The 17,072-nt window shown below is 33.0% G+C and overlaps 2 protein-coding genes across 2 annotated transcripts; both read right to left on the bottom strand.

The window, feature by feature from the left end:
* Positions 1 to 2,838: 2,838 nt before the first annotated feature.
* LOC126677592 (exocyst complex component EXO84B) lies at positions 2,839 to 8,451 on the bottom strand. The gene is made up of 6 exons (XM_050372281.2): positions 8,087 to 8,451; positions 6,962 to 8,009; positions 5,802 to 6,317; positions 3,470 to 3,658; positions 3,259 to 3,395; positions 2,839 to 3,157 (listed from the first exon to the last, which is right to left on the bottom strand). Exons 1-6 carry the CDS (start codon positions 8,335 to 8,337, stop codon positions 2,995 to 2,997), a joined length of 2,304 nt encoding a protein of 767 aa, XP_050228238.1. The 5' UTR covers positions 8,338 to 8,451; the 3' UTR covers positions 2,839 to 2,994.
* A 4,247-nt stretch (positions 8,452 to 12,698) lies between these two features.
* LOC126677720 (metal tolerance protein C4) lies at positions 12,699 to 16,637 on the bottom strand. The gene is made up of 13 exons (XM_050372484.2): positions 16,244 to 16,637; positions 16,103 to 16,157; positions 15,790 to 15,922; positions 15,613 to 15,668; positions 15,312 to 15,426; positions 15,108 to 15,165; positions 14,896 to 15,014; positions 14,380 to 14,499; positions 13,997 to 14,098; positions 13,834 to 13,906; positions 13,376 to 13,443; positions 13,062 to 13,125; positions 12,699 to 12,988 (listed from the first exon to the last, which is right to left on the bottom strand). The coding sequence occupies exons 1-13, from the start codon at positions 16,485 to 16,487 to the stop codon at positions 12,873 to 12,875; spliced, it is 1,323 nt and encodes a 440-aa protein (XP_050228441.1). The 5' UTR covers positions 16,488 to 16,637; the 3' UTR covers positions 12,699 to 12,872.
* Between the last annotated feature and the right edge of the window lie 435 nt (positions 16,638 to 17,072).

Below are 17,072 nucleotides of genomic sequence, written 5' to 3'. Positions count from 1 at the left end.
TAAAAAATTATTTTTTCTGCAGTGTTATGATAATCATATGATAATCAGATACTGTTTTTTGCAGAAAATCGTTTTTTGTGCAGAAAATCCTTTTTTTCATCATCACATTGTTTTCATGCAGATTTTTAGATGTAAAATTGAAAAACAAATAAAAAGTAATTTATTTTAGATATGAATGTTATAAAAATCACAATAATCACCATGAATTAAAGAAAAGTTTGCTAAAATAAAATATGAAAGAACAATGCAGCGACGGTGGAGCGATGAAAAAACGGCGGCGGAGCGATGAAGGAACTAAGAAGAAAGAAAGAAAATGTAGAAGAAAAGAAGAAATAAAGAAGAAGAAAAAATTTGACGAAGAAAAAAAAACAGAGAAGAAGGCGAAGAAGAAGAAAAAGAACAAGAAGAGGAGAGAGAGAGACATATAAAAATATGATAGCTGTAACATGATAAGAGAAAATATAATTAGAGTAAAAAAAATTAAAGAAAGTATGTATAATTATAATATAAACATGCTTTAAAGTAAAAAAATAAAACCATTAAAATGATGAGGTATTTTCTCTATCTTTTTCTTATTGAGGTAGAAAATCAAATTATTTTAAAAAATAGAGTATTATCCTAATCTTATCTTTCTTAAACTGTGATAAAGGCAAAGTGGACAATTCTATTGGGACAGAGGGAGTAATTCTTTTGATGAATAAAAAAATAAATATTTCTATTATGTAAAAATAGATTTATTCTCAGACGCCATTTTGAGATTCTTTCCTTGGAGGTTGTATAGTTTCCAAACTTTTTGGTCTGTATAGATAGTCCCAACTTCCTGAAAGAGCAAGAGATTTAGATATAAATTTCTACACCAAATTCTATAAAAAAGAAAATAAGAAGGCAAAGCTATCCACTTCCCATTCCGTAACAAATTTCCAAGGATATGATTAAATAGTTTTATTAAGAAACGATTCCAGTCTCACAGAAAATTAATAGTGTCTCATAGATACTAGTTTGAGCTTGAATATAGCTCATATTTCCCTTCTGTTAATCAATACTAACCCTTTGCTTGGCCCAACTATGTTTTTTTCCAGCAACCCGAGGACAAAGAAGCACTTGTACTGATGAGTGTTTGAAAAAACGACGTGGGTCAATTTATGTAATATGAACAAAAAAATTTGAAAATGAAATTTTTAACTTATATAAAATAAATATTTTTAAAACATGTCAATTCTCATTTAAATAATGGAAAAGGTAAAAAAAAATGATCCTAATATTTTTGATGGAGAGCACATATACTTTTATGTACTTATTTTGTGTTATAAATAGTTCTAACGTTTTCAAACTAGATATTTTAACCTCTCTTATTAATGTTAAATTAAAAACCTTAATCTTCAATAATTTTGTATTATATAGAGAGATGTCATGACTAACATGTAAAGGAGTGGTACTCTTAAATTATTCTCTCTCATAAAATTAATTTATTGAATAATGAAACATAATTCATATAAAAAAAGACTTACAAAAAAATTATTTAAATGAACAAACAAAACATAAAAAAGAAATAACTGGTATCTTGAATTGCAAACATATGAAAGTTTATGTCCGATATTACCAGAATTAAAAGTTCATGTCAAATATGCAAAAAAACGCTAAACTTGGTGATTTTTCGTGCAATTAAACCAAAACGATGTGTTTATTAGGTGGCGATAATTGTTCCTATGTGGAAATGCTCTGATGTCCACATAAATATTTTGCAATAGAAAAATTCAACCGGTGTTTTAATTGCAAAAATGTAAAATGATCATGTCCGAAATTGCCAAAATTAAAGTTCATGTTAAATATGCAAAACACGCAAAAGTTGGTGATTTTTCGTGCAGTTAAGATAACAAAAAAAAAGTCGGGTTATAAAGAAAACGCGTATAAGAGAAAAACTTTAGGACTATTGCTTTAAAAAATAAACAACGAATGTAACAATTATTCTATCGGGATTAGTTACATACTCTGCTTCGATTCAAATTTAAATAAGAAATAATAATATGCTATAAAATTGTTATTTCATGATTTTCATGGAATAAACATTCTCTCTTGAACTAAAGAATATTTATTCTATTTCATAAACCGAATATGACAATAATTATAAAAATAAAAAGTTAGGCAAGTTAGAGCAGAAAGCATAAATTGTAAACTAGTAGATTGAAAATAAAAAATATTGTCTCAAGTCTTGTAGAGTTGTCCATTTTTATTATTATACAGTTTAAAAAAAAACAAAATTTAATATTATGAATTTCTATAAAAAAAATATACTTTTTTTTTACTATATCCTTATTTTAAATGGCACCTAATTCTCACTAAAAAAATTGACAAAAAAACATATTTCAATAAATTAAAATAAATAGTATCTCATTAGTGAATTTTAAGTAAAGACAATATAAAAAACAGAAGATTTATTTACTATAAACGGAAAAGAGTTTAAAAAAATAGAAAAAATGGACAACTCAAAGGGAGTCGCGAATATTAGAAAGTAAAATTATTAAGTTTGTTAATGTGATGCAGTTATTGCTAATAAATTAGATAATAATCCCTAAAATAAATAGACTTGAAGGATAAGTCCATTATCACCCATCCATCCTATATGTCACCGGAAAAGTTGCTTTGTCTGTAGTTTTCGGAAAAGAACCTAACTCATAGTCCACAAACCTATATAATCCTATTACCTGAGCAGTCATAATTTCGATAGCAACCAATGAGCTATAGCTCAAATGGTATAAGCGCTAGGCAGCTATACAAGAAATTCACATACATCAATTAAGAATACAAGGAATTCCATAGATGGAGAAAATGCATGGAAAATGACAAACACTATGAATTTTGATCTCAAAAAGTTAAACCTGATCCATTTTGATCAAATTTAGCATATCAACAAATTGACCAAAACAAACAAATATATGTATTAATTTGTGAGCACAAGTTGATAAAAAGAATGAATACACAGCTGGAGAGGCTACCTTAGGAACTTCCATGAGATCTGACTGATGATATGGAGTGTGCAGAGACAGAGGCAGTGGGGCTATTAACTTCCCGATCTCCATCCGTACCTTTTGCTTTACCACTTAATCTTTCCATTGCATCTTGGCAAATCTCATTAAACCACTCATCTTCTGGCAGTACGCTGCCATCAAAATAGCTTAAAATTACAATCCGCAACATAAAACTCTTCATCATTTATCACACTTCACACCAATCACACACCACAACAATTAAATTATTTACCTGTCAGGATCCATTCCAGTAGCAGAGAATGCTGCCACCGCTTTAGAAATGATCTCATTGACGACTCTATGCAAATTTCTAGACAAATATCGTCCTTGCGAAGCAAAGCAGATTACAAACTTCATATCCAAATAAAACTGCAATTTCACAACAACAACAATATTAAGACAGCCATTCTAATATAATATGTAACATATAAAGATTTACATACCTGCTGCAGACCAAGAGGACCCAAGGGTCTTGGCCCTTCCTCAATATCATCCCAAAAGCTTTGATCTTCTGAGAGCCATAATATAACTGTTTCTGTAAGCCTCATTAAGAGCAATGTAGCAAATCTTTCCCTTCCCACAAACATATCTGCAGCTATGCTCACCATTCGATTCAGTTTTACAAAAAGTTCCTGTATTGTAGCAAAACAAGAACACATAAGTCACACGAGTCACCTGTATTACAATATGTATTTAGTATACGAGCAAAGAGTTATCGAGGTTCCTAAACTTGTGCATCTGGGTCAATTAACTGCACACTTGGTCATTTTAATAAATTAAAAATAATACTTCTTAGTTTAGGTCAATTAAGAACAACACTCTATTTTCAGGTCAATTAAGGACAAAATTGGGCCATTTAGGCCCCTGAACTTGTTCATTTTGTACAAATTTACCCTTAGCTGACCTAAAAATAGAAAGTATTTCCTTAATTGATTAAAATGACTAAGTATGAGTTAATTGACACCGACGCACTATTTTATATTGTACTTTTATATACAGATCTAGTCACATGCCTTTTCCTCAGTCAGCTATGTTGCACGGAAACGGACACCGCGGGATGACTTGTAAACATGGGAAAAATGTGTAAATAATAAAAAACATAAGAATATATTTTTAAATTTTATAAATATTAAATTTTATTTATAAAAAAATATTTTCATACAAATAAAATACTATGACAATTAATAAAATAAATTATTTGAATCTAATCAAAATTTAAGTTCACGACTAATAATAACTTGTTTATATTATATATTATATGACTATAATTGAAAGTGATATTTAAATTTTTCAAGTGAATTTAAAAGTTTTATTTACAATAAGGTGCATGTTTTAATTTTTCAAATATTCATTTCAAAAATTGTAAAATTTAAAAAATTTGAAATTTAATTTAAAAAATTGTGTAATAGAACAAAAGAGTTGATATTTGATTAAGAGAAAGATATGTAACTATATTATTATTATTTTATATAAACAGTTTGTCACATTAAAGTTAGACATTTAACAACTAAATGAAAAATGAAGAAAAAATCATAAATCTATTTTAATATTGTTAATTTTTTTATAAATTTAACTCTTATTAACATATTAAATTAATTATTTTTAGAGATGTAATACTAATTTTAATAATTTTTCATTTATTTAAATTATTTATAACTTATTGAAAAATTATTGTTATTGTACAATATAATCTTAAAAACAATTTGACTAATATATACTAAAAATAAGTTGAGGGACTAAATTAAACTATATTTTTAACAATTAAGCTCTTTGATGACATCATCATTTGAGCGAGGGGGAAACAGTTAAATAGCTTAAAAGTCAGGAGGTAAAGAATTTTTTTATAAAAAGAATTATGAAATAATAATTATAACCTAACCTTGGGGGTAATAGCAATTATCCCTTTTTAACATCAGATAAAGTTTCCTCTGTATTGACATTAATAAACCTCTTTCGCAGTTGTTTGGATGGAATTTGATCATCGATTTATGTTAAAACCAGTTGCTAGACATTTTCTTGAGAGAAACTTAAAGTGACCATCCCTCCATCTCACAAAATATTTAAGACATCCTAAACTTCAGAAAAAATGTAACAGGCCAAAGAGAGCTCTTTTCAGAACCTCCAAATGCAACCCTCATAATTTTGTATGTGTGTACTACAACATCAGCTTATAGTCTATACAGTCAACTCTCGTAGTAATGCCCAGATCTAGATTTAAAAAGAAAACTCAGAAATATGTACAGGTGGAGGAGAGTGAAAGCCCGCAAGGACAAGAAATAAGAGACCAAGAAATTCTAAACGCGACCAGGATTAGTGTACTAGAAAAATTCCAAACCACAGCAAAAGAGAACAGGAAGAAGGTAACTTCTTAGATTGCTAATCGTGATTACAATTTTCTAGGTAACTTTCCTAAGGTTTAAATGTAGGAACAAAAGTTGAATCTCTCAATTAGACTTAACAAGTAGAATTAAATCCAATAAATTTTATATTTCTATACTACAACAAGATACGCAAGAAAGCAACAAAAACTGTTCTAGAATTTCTCACTTCAACAAACTTAATACCATCTTTCCGGTAAATAATAATAATACTATTTATCCTATGAAAGCTTGAGCTTAACACATTTGTACTTGACACAAGTGATAACATGCAACAAAAGGGAAGTCCATCCTTTATGGCAAAGCAATCCATTCAACATGCAGCAAGAAAACAAGTTCAACATTGCAAAAACCATAATATACAAGAAAAAGACTTGTTCAAACTAAGAAGTTTTACCTGGAAAATCAAAGATGGAAACCATTCCACCTCGTCGACAACTCCATCCATGTTGACATAGATTTCTGCACTAAGATGGCTATCACCATCCTCTGTAAAAATGAGATCAAGTGCATGTTGCCGGCAAAAAGTATCTTTTAATCTATCAACTGAACTCACAAGCCGCTTCCTCCATTCTCGTTGTTCAGGATGGCGATTTTGCCTATCTACAGGTCTTCTACGTGGATCATCCTTGTAATTTGACTGATAAAGAGGAGAGAGCTTCATGGCTGCTCGTGGAAGTAGTTCATCTGCCAATAATGATGCATTGGCAAGCAAAGCAATCTGCTGGGCTTCAGTCTCAGCCATTTGTACAATTTTATTTGCTGAACCCTCAAAGTTTGGTTCTTCTTCCATTGAACCCGGTAATGCCTTTATCAGCATGTTCACATATGAGTTAAACACTTGAAACAAACCTTCTAGGGATTGGGATCCCAACTGCATGCTTAAAAGGGGTCCAACATCCTCAAAGAAGTCCTAAAGAGCAAGGCAAATAATGTCATCGGCATAGGAAAGAAACTAAATCATTATTTGCTCTAAAAAAAGAAATCAATCAGGTATTCCAACTATCACAAAGAGGACGTTTACTATGGTTAAATAAGACATTAACGATACAAATCAGTTTAGATATATAAGCTGTTGGTAGAGCAGCTCTACATGAAAGTGGAGTCAAATCAAGTGAATAAACTCAGCTGACCTGCCTTGGTGAATGTCCCATCCCATAATAGAGAAAAATCATTAAGATTCAAAGAACATGGAAGCTAGACAAGTCACAAGATAACTATAAAAAGAGACAATAGCCAGGACCCTTTTTTGGGTTTGGAAGGCAAGGATGGGGAGTAAAGTTTTTATTTGTGTGTGAGCACAAGCACTGATGATTGCTTCTTTCCATGGAAGACAGCAAAAGTACTGTACAGTTTCATAGGACACTGTACAAAGCAATTCAAGGATATTTGACACCACATAAGGGAAAAGAGGGGAAGGAAAAAAATAACTGTTAATAATATGTAGAGAAAGACAGGAAAACAAATTGTCTTGAGCTACAATTTAACAAGCATTTGCAGGAGGAAACGGATAAAAAAAAATTAAATTGATTAATCATGTGGAAAAGAATGTTTTACCTGGACCATCAAATTGAACCTATGTGCGCTGCTTGTAAGCTTATGTTGAAATGTTGTGGTAGTACCAAGAGATGTGACAGAAGACCTGCCGGACTGTCGAGTAGCTGCTGGAGGGTTAGTAAGAACCCAATCATCCGCAGCAGCCAAAGCAGCAGTGCTCTCTTCAATTCGTTTCAGATTGGCTTCTAATGCTTGCTCAACACTAGGCCTAAAAAGTTTGAGGAGAACAGGACAGAGTGCTAAACCGCGAGCTTCCAACAAAGAACAATGACCTAAAGCTATTTGGACACACTCGGCAGCAGCTCTTAAACCTCCAGCAGCGGCTGAAGATGCTAATGCATGTCTTTTTACAAGAAGAGCAAAGGCTTCGATTTGTTTTGTAGCCCACATAACGAGCTCAGAGGCATACGCGGGTTCCTTGCCAAATATAGCCAGTGAATCAGTAGCAGCTTGAGCTATAGCAGAGAAAACTATCTGCGAGAGCGCAGCAGTATATGCACCACCGTATGAGGTACTTGAGGGACGAAGGCTTTGCATATTGTAGAGATATCTCTGGAAATGTGCATTAAGCAGTAAAGTATGAGCACGAGGGCCATCCCCAAGCTTTTGAAGAGCTGAAACAGCAGCACGAAGTTCAGTACCACGAGTAGAAGGCTGGGAAGCAGCTGCAGCAAGCTGATCGGCTAACTTCTGTCTGCGTTGGGTAAGAGCCGTCTGCAGCAACCCAAGGATATGAGGAGACAACGATTTAGTTTGTTTCGCTTGGGAGGCTACACGTTCCCCCTCATCAAGAGCAGCTAAAGCCTGATCGACGCTTTGCTCAGCTAAGAGAACATCAAGGAGGTCACCGAATTCGACAGCCCACCTCTCCAAATCGGAAGGCTCTTGATCCTCAAAGCCATTGAGGGTAATTGGTTGCAGTTGAGCAGGAATAGAGTCTTCAATGTTGACGCCTTCGGCTAAACCATGAATCAAAGTAGCCTGAGTAGAGAGGAGATTTCGGATGGACGAAAGCTCCCCCTCTAAATCGGAGATCTCTTTGGAAGTGCTTTAATCAATGAAAAATGGACAAATTCAAGATTGTTTGAGAATGAAATAATAGAAAGCAAAGAGTGGGAAACTAACCGAATGAAGGCGGCGTAATTAGCATAGACGCTCTTACGCATTTCCTCGGCGGAGGCTTTCTTGAGATCGAAAAGATAAGAGCACAAGCTCCTGATTTCCTTGTCGTTGAGAGAGCATTTGGAGTGAAGAAAAGCGTCGGCGTCGAAGTGATCGGACTTGAAGGCAATCAGACCTTCTTCCACTTTGCTTCCGTTTTCCATCTTCGTCGCTCTCGACGACCTAACCCCGCCTTGCCCTGTGCTACTTCCCATACTGCCTAATAATTTCAGATCAAACTCGACTACGCTTTTGCTCAGATCAAATTCTAATTCAACGTCCTCACCACCCCTTCTCTTCTCATCTTTTATTTTTCTATTATTATTATTTCTTCATTCTCATCCTTTATCAATTTTATGTAGTAATATTATTTATTTATTTCATTTTTACTTTTTTTTTTGGCAAAATATCAGTTGTATTAACATCGGAAAATAGAAGTACATAATGTTTGTTAGACAGAGTTAGATAATAAAGATTACAATGATTACTCCTAAATAGGAGGTTTTAAGAACTTTTTAGCCACTTCATGGGCCATCCAATTACACATTCGCTTAACATATGCAAAGTCGCAAGATATAAACGACGATGATAAGCGAACGGTATCAAAGATTATGACTTCTATTGTTGACGGAATATCCTTCTTGCCTTGGGCTACAGAGATCACATTTAAACAATAATAATATTCCTTAGACCGAGTTGAGAAGCAATCATAATGGCATGCCGGCCGCATCCCAGTGCCTCCGCAATTTCAGGAGAAACTATTCCTGGAAAACGATGAGAGCAACAATAAGTGATGTACTCCAAAGAATTTGAACAAACCAAACCAACAGCTGCAATACGGTTACTGATATTCAAGGCCGCATCAAAATTTATTTTGATCCTTCCAGGCGGTGGAGCCCAAAGTTTTTATTATTGGCCACCTCGTTGACACGTCATAACACATCATTTTGAATTAATTTTATGCAAATTCCTAAATTTTATTTACTTTTCTAATTTAGTCATAAATGTTATATTTTCTATAATTTTCCTCGGTTCCTTTTTTACAAACATAATTATAAAAATATTCTAATTCCCTCTTTCCTTCGTCTATTTCTGTTGTACGTCGCTTTTTTTCATCTCGCTCTCGCGCGTCTTTCATTGGTTTTCTTGCTGTTGCATTTTTTTGGTAGATTTCTCATCGCCTCGATTCTTCGATTGGTTTTTTTCGTCACCGCATTTCTTTCGATAGATTTCTTGATATCGTTTTTAAATTTTTTTATAATTTGTTAGGTTTTTTGTGATAATTTAGAATTTTTATAAATAGATTATTGTAGATCTATTAATTTTTATTTATAAAATTCTTCTATTATTTATATAATTATTTTGTCTATCTCTTGTTCATAGATTTGTTTTTATTTTATTTTAATGCTACTGATACTGTAAACTACAAATTGCTTTATGATATATTTACAGTGTTTTTATGTGGTATTTAAGTTATATTTTATTTTTGGTATATCTATAGTGTATTTCTGGTGTTTTCTAAATGATCTATGTTTTTTGGTGTATTTCCTGTGTTTTTCTAGTGTATCTATGATGTATTTATAATGTTTGTATGATATCCACTATAAAAAAGACTATGTATACACTATATATACACCATGGATGCACTATCAAAACACCATAATTACACTAAAAAAACACCATAATTACGCTAAAAACACCATAATTATGTTATAAAAATATCATAGTTAGACTAAAAATACGATAAACAAACACCAGAAAAAAATCTGAAAAAAGCATAAATCATCAGAAAGTGAAAAAAAACCATTTTTGAAATTAAAAAAAAAAGTATTTTTGGTATAAAAAAGGATCTGACCTGTAAATATGTTTAAAAATAATATAAAGTTGAAAATAAAATACAAAATAGTATAATGTAGAATATTTTTTCCAAAAAAATATACTAAAAATTTACCATACTTTATAGTTTATTTTCATGTTATAATTATTTAATCTGTTTCAGTTCATATGTTATATTCATATGGGTATTGATAAATCACTGAAAATAAGAGGTGATCTACTAGAACTATGAAACCAGAGAATAGAGAACACTGCCGAAAGAATGTTGGACCAAATTTTTCGTAAGCTCACTCCAACGCTCAAGTAAATATGTGGTGAAGAAAAAGAGTAAAGTAAGAAGAGAAAAATTAAAGATAAAAAAATTAATACTTTAGGCTTTAAGAATAAAGTGTTTTATATAGTTTACTTTTTCTTTTTCACTCGTACTTCATGCGGTGGCGGGGACGGATCCAAGGAGGTCAGGATGGTCAGTCAACCTTCCTTGCCGGATTGTTTTAAAAAATACAAGTATTTTTCTTGGAGGGGCGATTATAACTGCCCCTGCAAGTGTTAGGGGCGGTTTTTTCCTTGGAGGGGCGTGCAAATTACCAGATTTACACCTTGTTTACTGTCGTTTTGATTTTTCTAATTAACCGAATGCAATTCAACCCTCTTAAGTTGGAGTCCTGGTTTCGCCTCTCTATTGTGAGGTGTCCCTCTATATTGTACGATGAAATGGCCTTTTCAGTTATTTAGGTGAGTGGAGCGCGGATGGCGCGGAATGTATATATTCTCTTGTTAGGAAATCTTCACTGGTCCCCTACCTAACGTGGTCTTCCTTTCTTTCTTTGCAAGTAATGTCATTTATGCCTCAATTGACTACTTCCTCAGCGATACTGGTTATGATGGGACATAAGGTAACCCCGGATGACGACTTCTTTTGCCCGGGATTAAAATCCCCCCCCCCCTCCCCAGCCATGCGGATATTCATGTATGGGGTTAAGGTCTATTTTTTCTTTGTCCTTTGCTTTTGAGGCAGGGATTCATAAATCCCAACGTTGAGGGTACGTTCCCTTAGTGAGGAGTTAATGCTACCTTGCATTTTGGTGAAAGTGCATGAAAAGGTGTAATTTTGAATTTCTAGGTGCCTATTCTTTTCTTTTAGCGGTTATTATTATTAGGTTCATGTGCCAGTTGGCACTTTATGATTATTTCTTGTAGTATAAATTTTTTTATAGTCTATCGCGATTTTTGATTTTTCTTCCATAAATTGTCTTTACTTCTCCTCTTTTCTTTCTTTATTTCTTCGTTCCTTTGCGATTTTCTCTGCAAATATTCAAAGTTTCCTTCATCAAGCTTTTGAATTTTTTTGTTGTTGTTTTAACAAACTTTCTTTTCCAATTTCAAGTAAGTAATTGTTCTTTCCCGATAATTAGGGTTCCTGTTATTTCATATGCATGCTTCTATAAATCTGTTTTTGGGTGTATAAAGGGAGGAATTTTTCCGTTTGTTTGCTCTATGGTCGAGTTATTTTGTTATGTCTGTGTAATTTTCTTTGTTGTTTTCAATCTTGTTGTCTTTTCATTTCTTGTACTTTTTTTATAAATATGCCTCCCAAAACTTTTTTTTTTTTTGGAATTGAGGGTAGCAAGAGTGGTGATGACTCGTGTGGTCTGAATGTTATGATTTTTCAGGAAGAGAGAAAGAATTCTCTGTCCATTCATCTTCTTCTTCATTGATACTTTTCTTAAGAAGATTACAAATGCGGACTCTGATCAATTCAAAGTTATTAGAGATAGTTTTTGTATTCAAAAAAAAATTAAATTAGAAGTATGCCTTTTTCTTACAAGCCATACCCTACCCCTCCAAAAAAAATCATGTAAAAGGGATGATCTTACGTTTTCCATTCCTTTTCATTTTATCACACTCAATGACTTTCAAGGTGTTTCCATAAGACAGTTTCATCCGAATGGCCTTCGCCATTATAGTGCCTTTCTAAAGGCTTGTGAGGTTGAATCAATAGCTCAAATTTCTAAACATAGATTATAAACATGTAAGATGTTTTGTTCGATGGCCTCGTTTTAGTTTCGCCACGCTAGGTCCTGGGATGTTAGCCGGGGTCGTTTTTGTTATGCTACGCTGGCCCTAAGTCGTGCTTTTGAGACGATGTCGTTTTGTTCAATATGACCCGCCTACGGCAAACTAACGGACAACGAGTCATTCTATCAAAGTAGGGTCAGTAAAAGTTCTTTTTGTTACGTTAAATACTTATGTCTTAAAAAAGAAAATCATTTAAGTTCCAAACTAAACCTAACATGAGAGTCCAAATTATACATTAAGCCAAAATTGCATGAACTTGCCAAAATATTTTAACCGGTGGAATCTATAGTTATAGAGAGCCAATGTAGAAAATGTACTTTGAATCAGTGTAAACCTTTTCTATTGAATTTCTCCCTAATTCCTAATCTTCTTATACTACTAGTAACTTAAAATTTATATAATCCACTAATTAACCCCTTTTTGATTTCACTTGTAGCTTTAATAATTTTTTTAAATTTATTAGATAAATGTGATATTTAATTTTAAAAATTCATAGTCAAACATGACACCTAAAAAAAATTATTAATTTAATTAGATTAATCCTATCTCAGAATGTATTGGGTTATTTACAAATTATTATAATTTATTATATAATATATTACTTTTCAGAATTATTAAATAGATAAAAATATTATAATCAGAAAATAATAAAATGTAAAAATAAGAAAGAAGACTTGAGTGACTATTTCATTAATTATAAAAATTAAAATTAAAATCAAAATAATAATTATGTAAAAGAGAGCCTAAAAAGATCATGAAACGATAAAGTAGGGGGGAAATTCCAAAAGATACAAATTGAGGAAAGCTTAAAAGATCTGTGTAGAGTAGAATGTGATCATGGGATTGGATTATGAGCTTCTATATCGACATGGCGAATACCAGGAACAAGCTCCTGTATCTCCTGCTCAAGCCTGTCAACCTCACTTCCTAAAGCAGTAACTACGTCCTCACCTGCAAACACACCCCACTTCTTCAATCGCCAAACTAACTACTGCACAACTCAAACTAATAACTGCAAAAATACCGTAATTTGACATCAGATTCAGCAACGCGGTATCATCATCTTTCTCCTTCGCAGCTGCTCGAAACTGCATAGCACCAATAGAAGCCGTTGGTAACATTGCAATCCATACTTTATTTTTGAAAATTAAAATGCATCAAACGAAGCTGCCGAGAACAAAAATAGCAATCTTGCTAAATTACGATTACTACCACTACTTGTACAAAGTAACATTTAAGTTTAAAGAAGCTTGCACAAAATCAATATGATGAGGCTACATCGTTACGTATTTCGTAGAGTTCCTCCAATAAAATTCATAATTAAAAGACTAAATTTACCTGTCTGGCCCATTCTTCACGTCCGGTTCTGTTTAGATAATTCTGCACAACCACGACTCCATTAAAATCTGTTGCAGATAAATAGCCACATCAGATCACATTCATATTTAAACAATGCATTCTCCATATCAAACAAATTTGGTCAACAACAAAGTATATAAGAAAACTGATAAATTGCTACATGAATTGTCAAGTCCAAATATATTCCATATTCAACCTATAATTGAGATAGAAGTTCTACTACATTATACCAATCATATAAATCCACGTTGGTGGAAATTGGAACCTGTGATGTACATTTGTGCATGCACATGTCATTGACTACACAAATGGTGTTCATCTAAAAGGTACCAACACTCTTTATCAAAAATATCTACTGGATAATTACTAAAATATAGACCAACAATCAGGCAATGCCTTTGAGACGGAACAGAAAATAATAGAAGCAAGAGAATCACCAATTTCTGCTTTAAATCTAAAGAACCCAGGTCCAATAACCTCACTTTTGCAATCATATAAAGCATCTACAACCTACAAACAAAAGAGACACACATGTCAAACTTCAGAATCATGTGGACTAAAAAGCACACATAATGAAAACTAATTGGCTTACAGTTCTACCGGGTCATTTTTTAAAAATTGCAGAACCTTCTCCATATCATTGTCATCCATTGCTCTACCAATCAAAGCATGCCGATTCCTCTGGATAAGAAATATAGCCACCTGTAGATGGTCCAATTAGATTTACCTAGACCTCAAAGTGAGACTAGAATGAAATGGCCAATCTAGTGCAAATGTGATCAATCCATGTAACTATTACCAATCTTAACAAAATGAACATTGAAAATAACAACCACCATCCAATCTTTTATCATATTGTACTTATTGAAAATAGAAATGAAAATTAACAAGTGAACATTCTTATAAATAAATCAATGCCATGTGAAAACTGATAAACTTTTACAATTTCAGCTGTGTAAATAATAACGAAATACAAAACATACCATACCAAGCAGGTTACCAACGATGATTGAGCCTATAGGATCATAAATTGCATTTCCTGTGACATTCACTGCAACCAAAGATGCAGCAGCTATAGCAAGACCAGTTACTGCAGCACCATCCTGTAATTTTTACAATTATTTAGTGAGTGAGATAGAAGATCATATGGTAATCGCAAGTGAAATGAAACATGCGATGGCCATTACAATCACAAGCTGAAAAATTTCACTAAAACAATTAAAACTAATGCAAGTGTTATGCTATCATTCAAATATTATAGCAAATAAATTGTTTTTCCTCGATTAATTTTTCCCTCCATAACCTGGAGGGAAAGTTAGATGCAATGCTCCTTAGTCAAAAGTTTATTTTGACCTGAAGTGATAACTAGGATTTTACCAGACACTTCATTAATACAGAAAAAAGTTCCTCCCTTGCAAAGAATACATCACATTAAAATTATTGCGGAACCATTATAAATAGATTTATGTAAAAAAGGAGAAGAGGGAGGCCGAAATTACCTCAGTCATGACCGCAACAGATGTGGGATCATGACCACGCCAAACATAGTCCCTCACTGTCATTCCCTCTGCAGCAGCACCTTTCTTCACAGCTTGTATGGCAACAAGAAGAGAAGCACCTGCAAGAAAGATATATGGGAACTGATGAAGTTACAAACTAGACATGACGGTTGGAGATATCATTGAATGAATAACAGATAAAACATTAATACCTTCAATTACAAATGAACCACCAATAACCAGAGCTGCATATTGGATGTTTCCAGGGGGCTAAAGAAAACATGCAAGTCAATAAACCTTGGTGAATTTGACAATGCCAATGAGAAAAAATCATGAAAAGCAAAATACAGAATGAAGGCCGGTATTACGAAATCTATCGTTTTAACTTTTGGTTAGGAATTGACCAGGTTACTTACGTGTGCAGTCCACAAATTCTGAACTCCATGAACAATTGTAGCTCCACAACCAAGACAAAAGATACCAACAGCAGATATCAGTGACCAAACAAACCTCTCCTTGGAATAGCCGTACCTGTACAATATAGAAAGAATGACTGCAACATAAAAGGGAAGGGTAATTTTAAAATGGCCCAACTATTTTTTAAATCCAAACTTTTTTAAAATACGCAAAGATTTGGATTTAAAAAATAGGTTGGCCTTTTCAAATTGTTATATACTGAATGCAAAAACAAAGATATAGCAAAGGTCGGGAACTGACGGATGAAGAGCATCTGGAGCGCGCCTTGAGCTACTCAACCCATAAGCTAGGAGCGCCTACAATGTGAGCACGAATTAGTTTACTTGCATTTATTAATAGTTTAATAAGTCAAAACTTAGGAGTATGCAAGTATAAACATTAATTTAACAAAATAATTAGCATGACTAGGTAGAATACCTGGTTAGCAAAATCAGCAACGGAATGCACGACTTCAGCGAGCATGACATGACTAGAGGTTGTCCACCAGACCCCGAATTTAAGAGAGAAGACGAGAAAGTTGCACCACAATGCAGTTGTGACTGCTCTTTGACTGTCAAATATTGCAATACAGACAACCATATATGCATCAAAGGGACACTATTAGCTCAGTGCAAAAGGTACATTTAGTCCTTAACAAGCACAGCATACACTATAATACTTGAGATCCAGTCTAAAGCTGTTGATTTGGTTCAATTACAAAAGATGAAGTAAAAATGTAATAATCCCTTACCTGTGCTGATCATGAATTTCAATGTTCTTGACTTGTTTAGCCCTCCTGAAAAAACCTGCAGCAGTATAAAACAATAGTTACAAACAAACCCATTAATGAGAAAAATAAATAGCAAAGAAAGGTTAAAGCAGAAGAAGATACTTCGACGAGCTAAGTAGCGGTGATGATTGTGATAATAATAGGAAGAAGAATGGCAGCGAGTCACAAACCCACGAGACTCGGCCTGATTTGCCAAAGTGGGGTTCAGCAAGAAGCTATAGAGAGCTGTGGTGTGGGGATGCTGCACAAAAATGTATGAAATTGACGAAGAACAGCAGTAGTAAGGTTTTAGAACAGACTGCGAATGGTAGAGCCGAGACACCAAAAACCGACTAGATGTTTGCATTAAATTTGGTGTGATCAAAAATTTATGGAAAGCTTTTCAGATTTTATCTGCCCACACCATTCCCTAATTCAATCATGCCTGCAAAATTTTAAAATTTTTAATCTCATTTCATTTGCATTACTCATTCTTCCACTTTGCATTGCAATCTATCTTGTAGGGTTTTCTTTTGTAGAATTTATTACAGTATTCTTTTTTTATAATTTATTAATTATCTTTCAAAAAATATTTTATATCAGTTATTTTTTAAGCTATTTCTTTTTTTATTCGTTATTTTCCTGCATTATCTTTTTTATATTTTAAATCTTTTTTGCGTTGAGGTTATCTTTTTTTTTTTGAAGATAAAATCGATCAATAGTATTAACTCAAATCATTAGCGATTACAGCTGTAAGAAATTCAGGGAAATGGCTATCTTCTTCATCAGTTTTAAAATAAACTAAAAATGAAATAAATTAGATAATCTGATTTTTCTACCCTTATTATGTAATAGATATTTAATCATAATTTTTTTTCTACACAAGGTTGGAAGCGGAGGAGAGGCCAATAGGAAGTCCGGTGTAGACATCTGAGCCAGTGATGTAACCTGC

Source organism: Mercurialis annua, linkage group LG4 (genome assembly GCF_937616625.2).
Source record: "Mercurialis annua linkage group LG4, ddMerAnnu1.2, whole genome shotgun sequence".
Lineage (NCBI taxonomy): Eukaryota > Viridiplantae > Streptophyta > Magnoliopsida > Malpighiales > Euphorbiaceae > Mercurialis > Mercurialis annua.
Note: the sequence above shows the minus strand (reverse complement) of the source record. Positions and strands in the feature narration are given on the sequence as shown.

What these genes read in the sequence shown, in the direction of transcription:
- LOC126677592 (XM_050372281.2), bottom strand. Translation starts at nt 8,337, where the DNA reads ATGGGAAGTAGCACAGGGCAAGGCGGGGTTAGGTCGTCGAGAGCGACG. An exon ending in AATTACGCCGCCTTCATTCG is followed by an intron (nt 8,010 to 8,086) that starts GTTAGTTTCCCA and finishes CATTGATTAAAG; the next exon opens with CACTTCCAAAGAGATCTCCG. An exon ending in TTCCATCTTTGATTTTCCAG is followed by an intron (nt 3,659 to 5,801) that starts GTAAAACTTCTT and finishes GCTACAATACAG; the next exon opens with GAACTTTTTGTAAAACTGAA.
- LOC126677720 (XM_050372484.2), bottom strand. Translation starts at nt 16,487, where the DNA reads ATGCAAACATCTAGTCGGTTTTTGGTGTCTCGGCTCTACCATTCGCAG. An exon ending in CCGCTACTTAGCTCGTCGAA is followed by an intron (nt 16,158 to 16,243) that starts GTATCTTCTTCT and finishes ATACTGCTGCAG; the next exon opens with GTTTTTTCAGGAGGGCTAAA. An exon ending in TTGGTAACCTGCTTGGTATG is followed by an intron (nt 14,099 to 14,379) that starts GTATGTTTTGTA and finishes GACCATCTACAG; the next exon opens with GTGGCTATATTTCTTATCCA.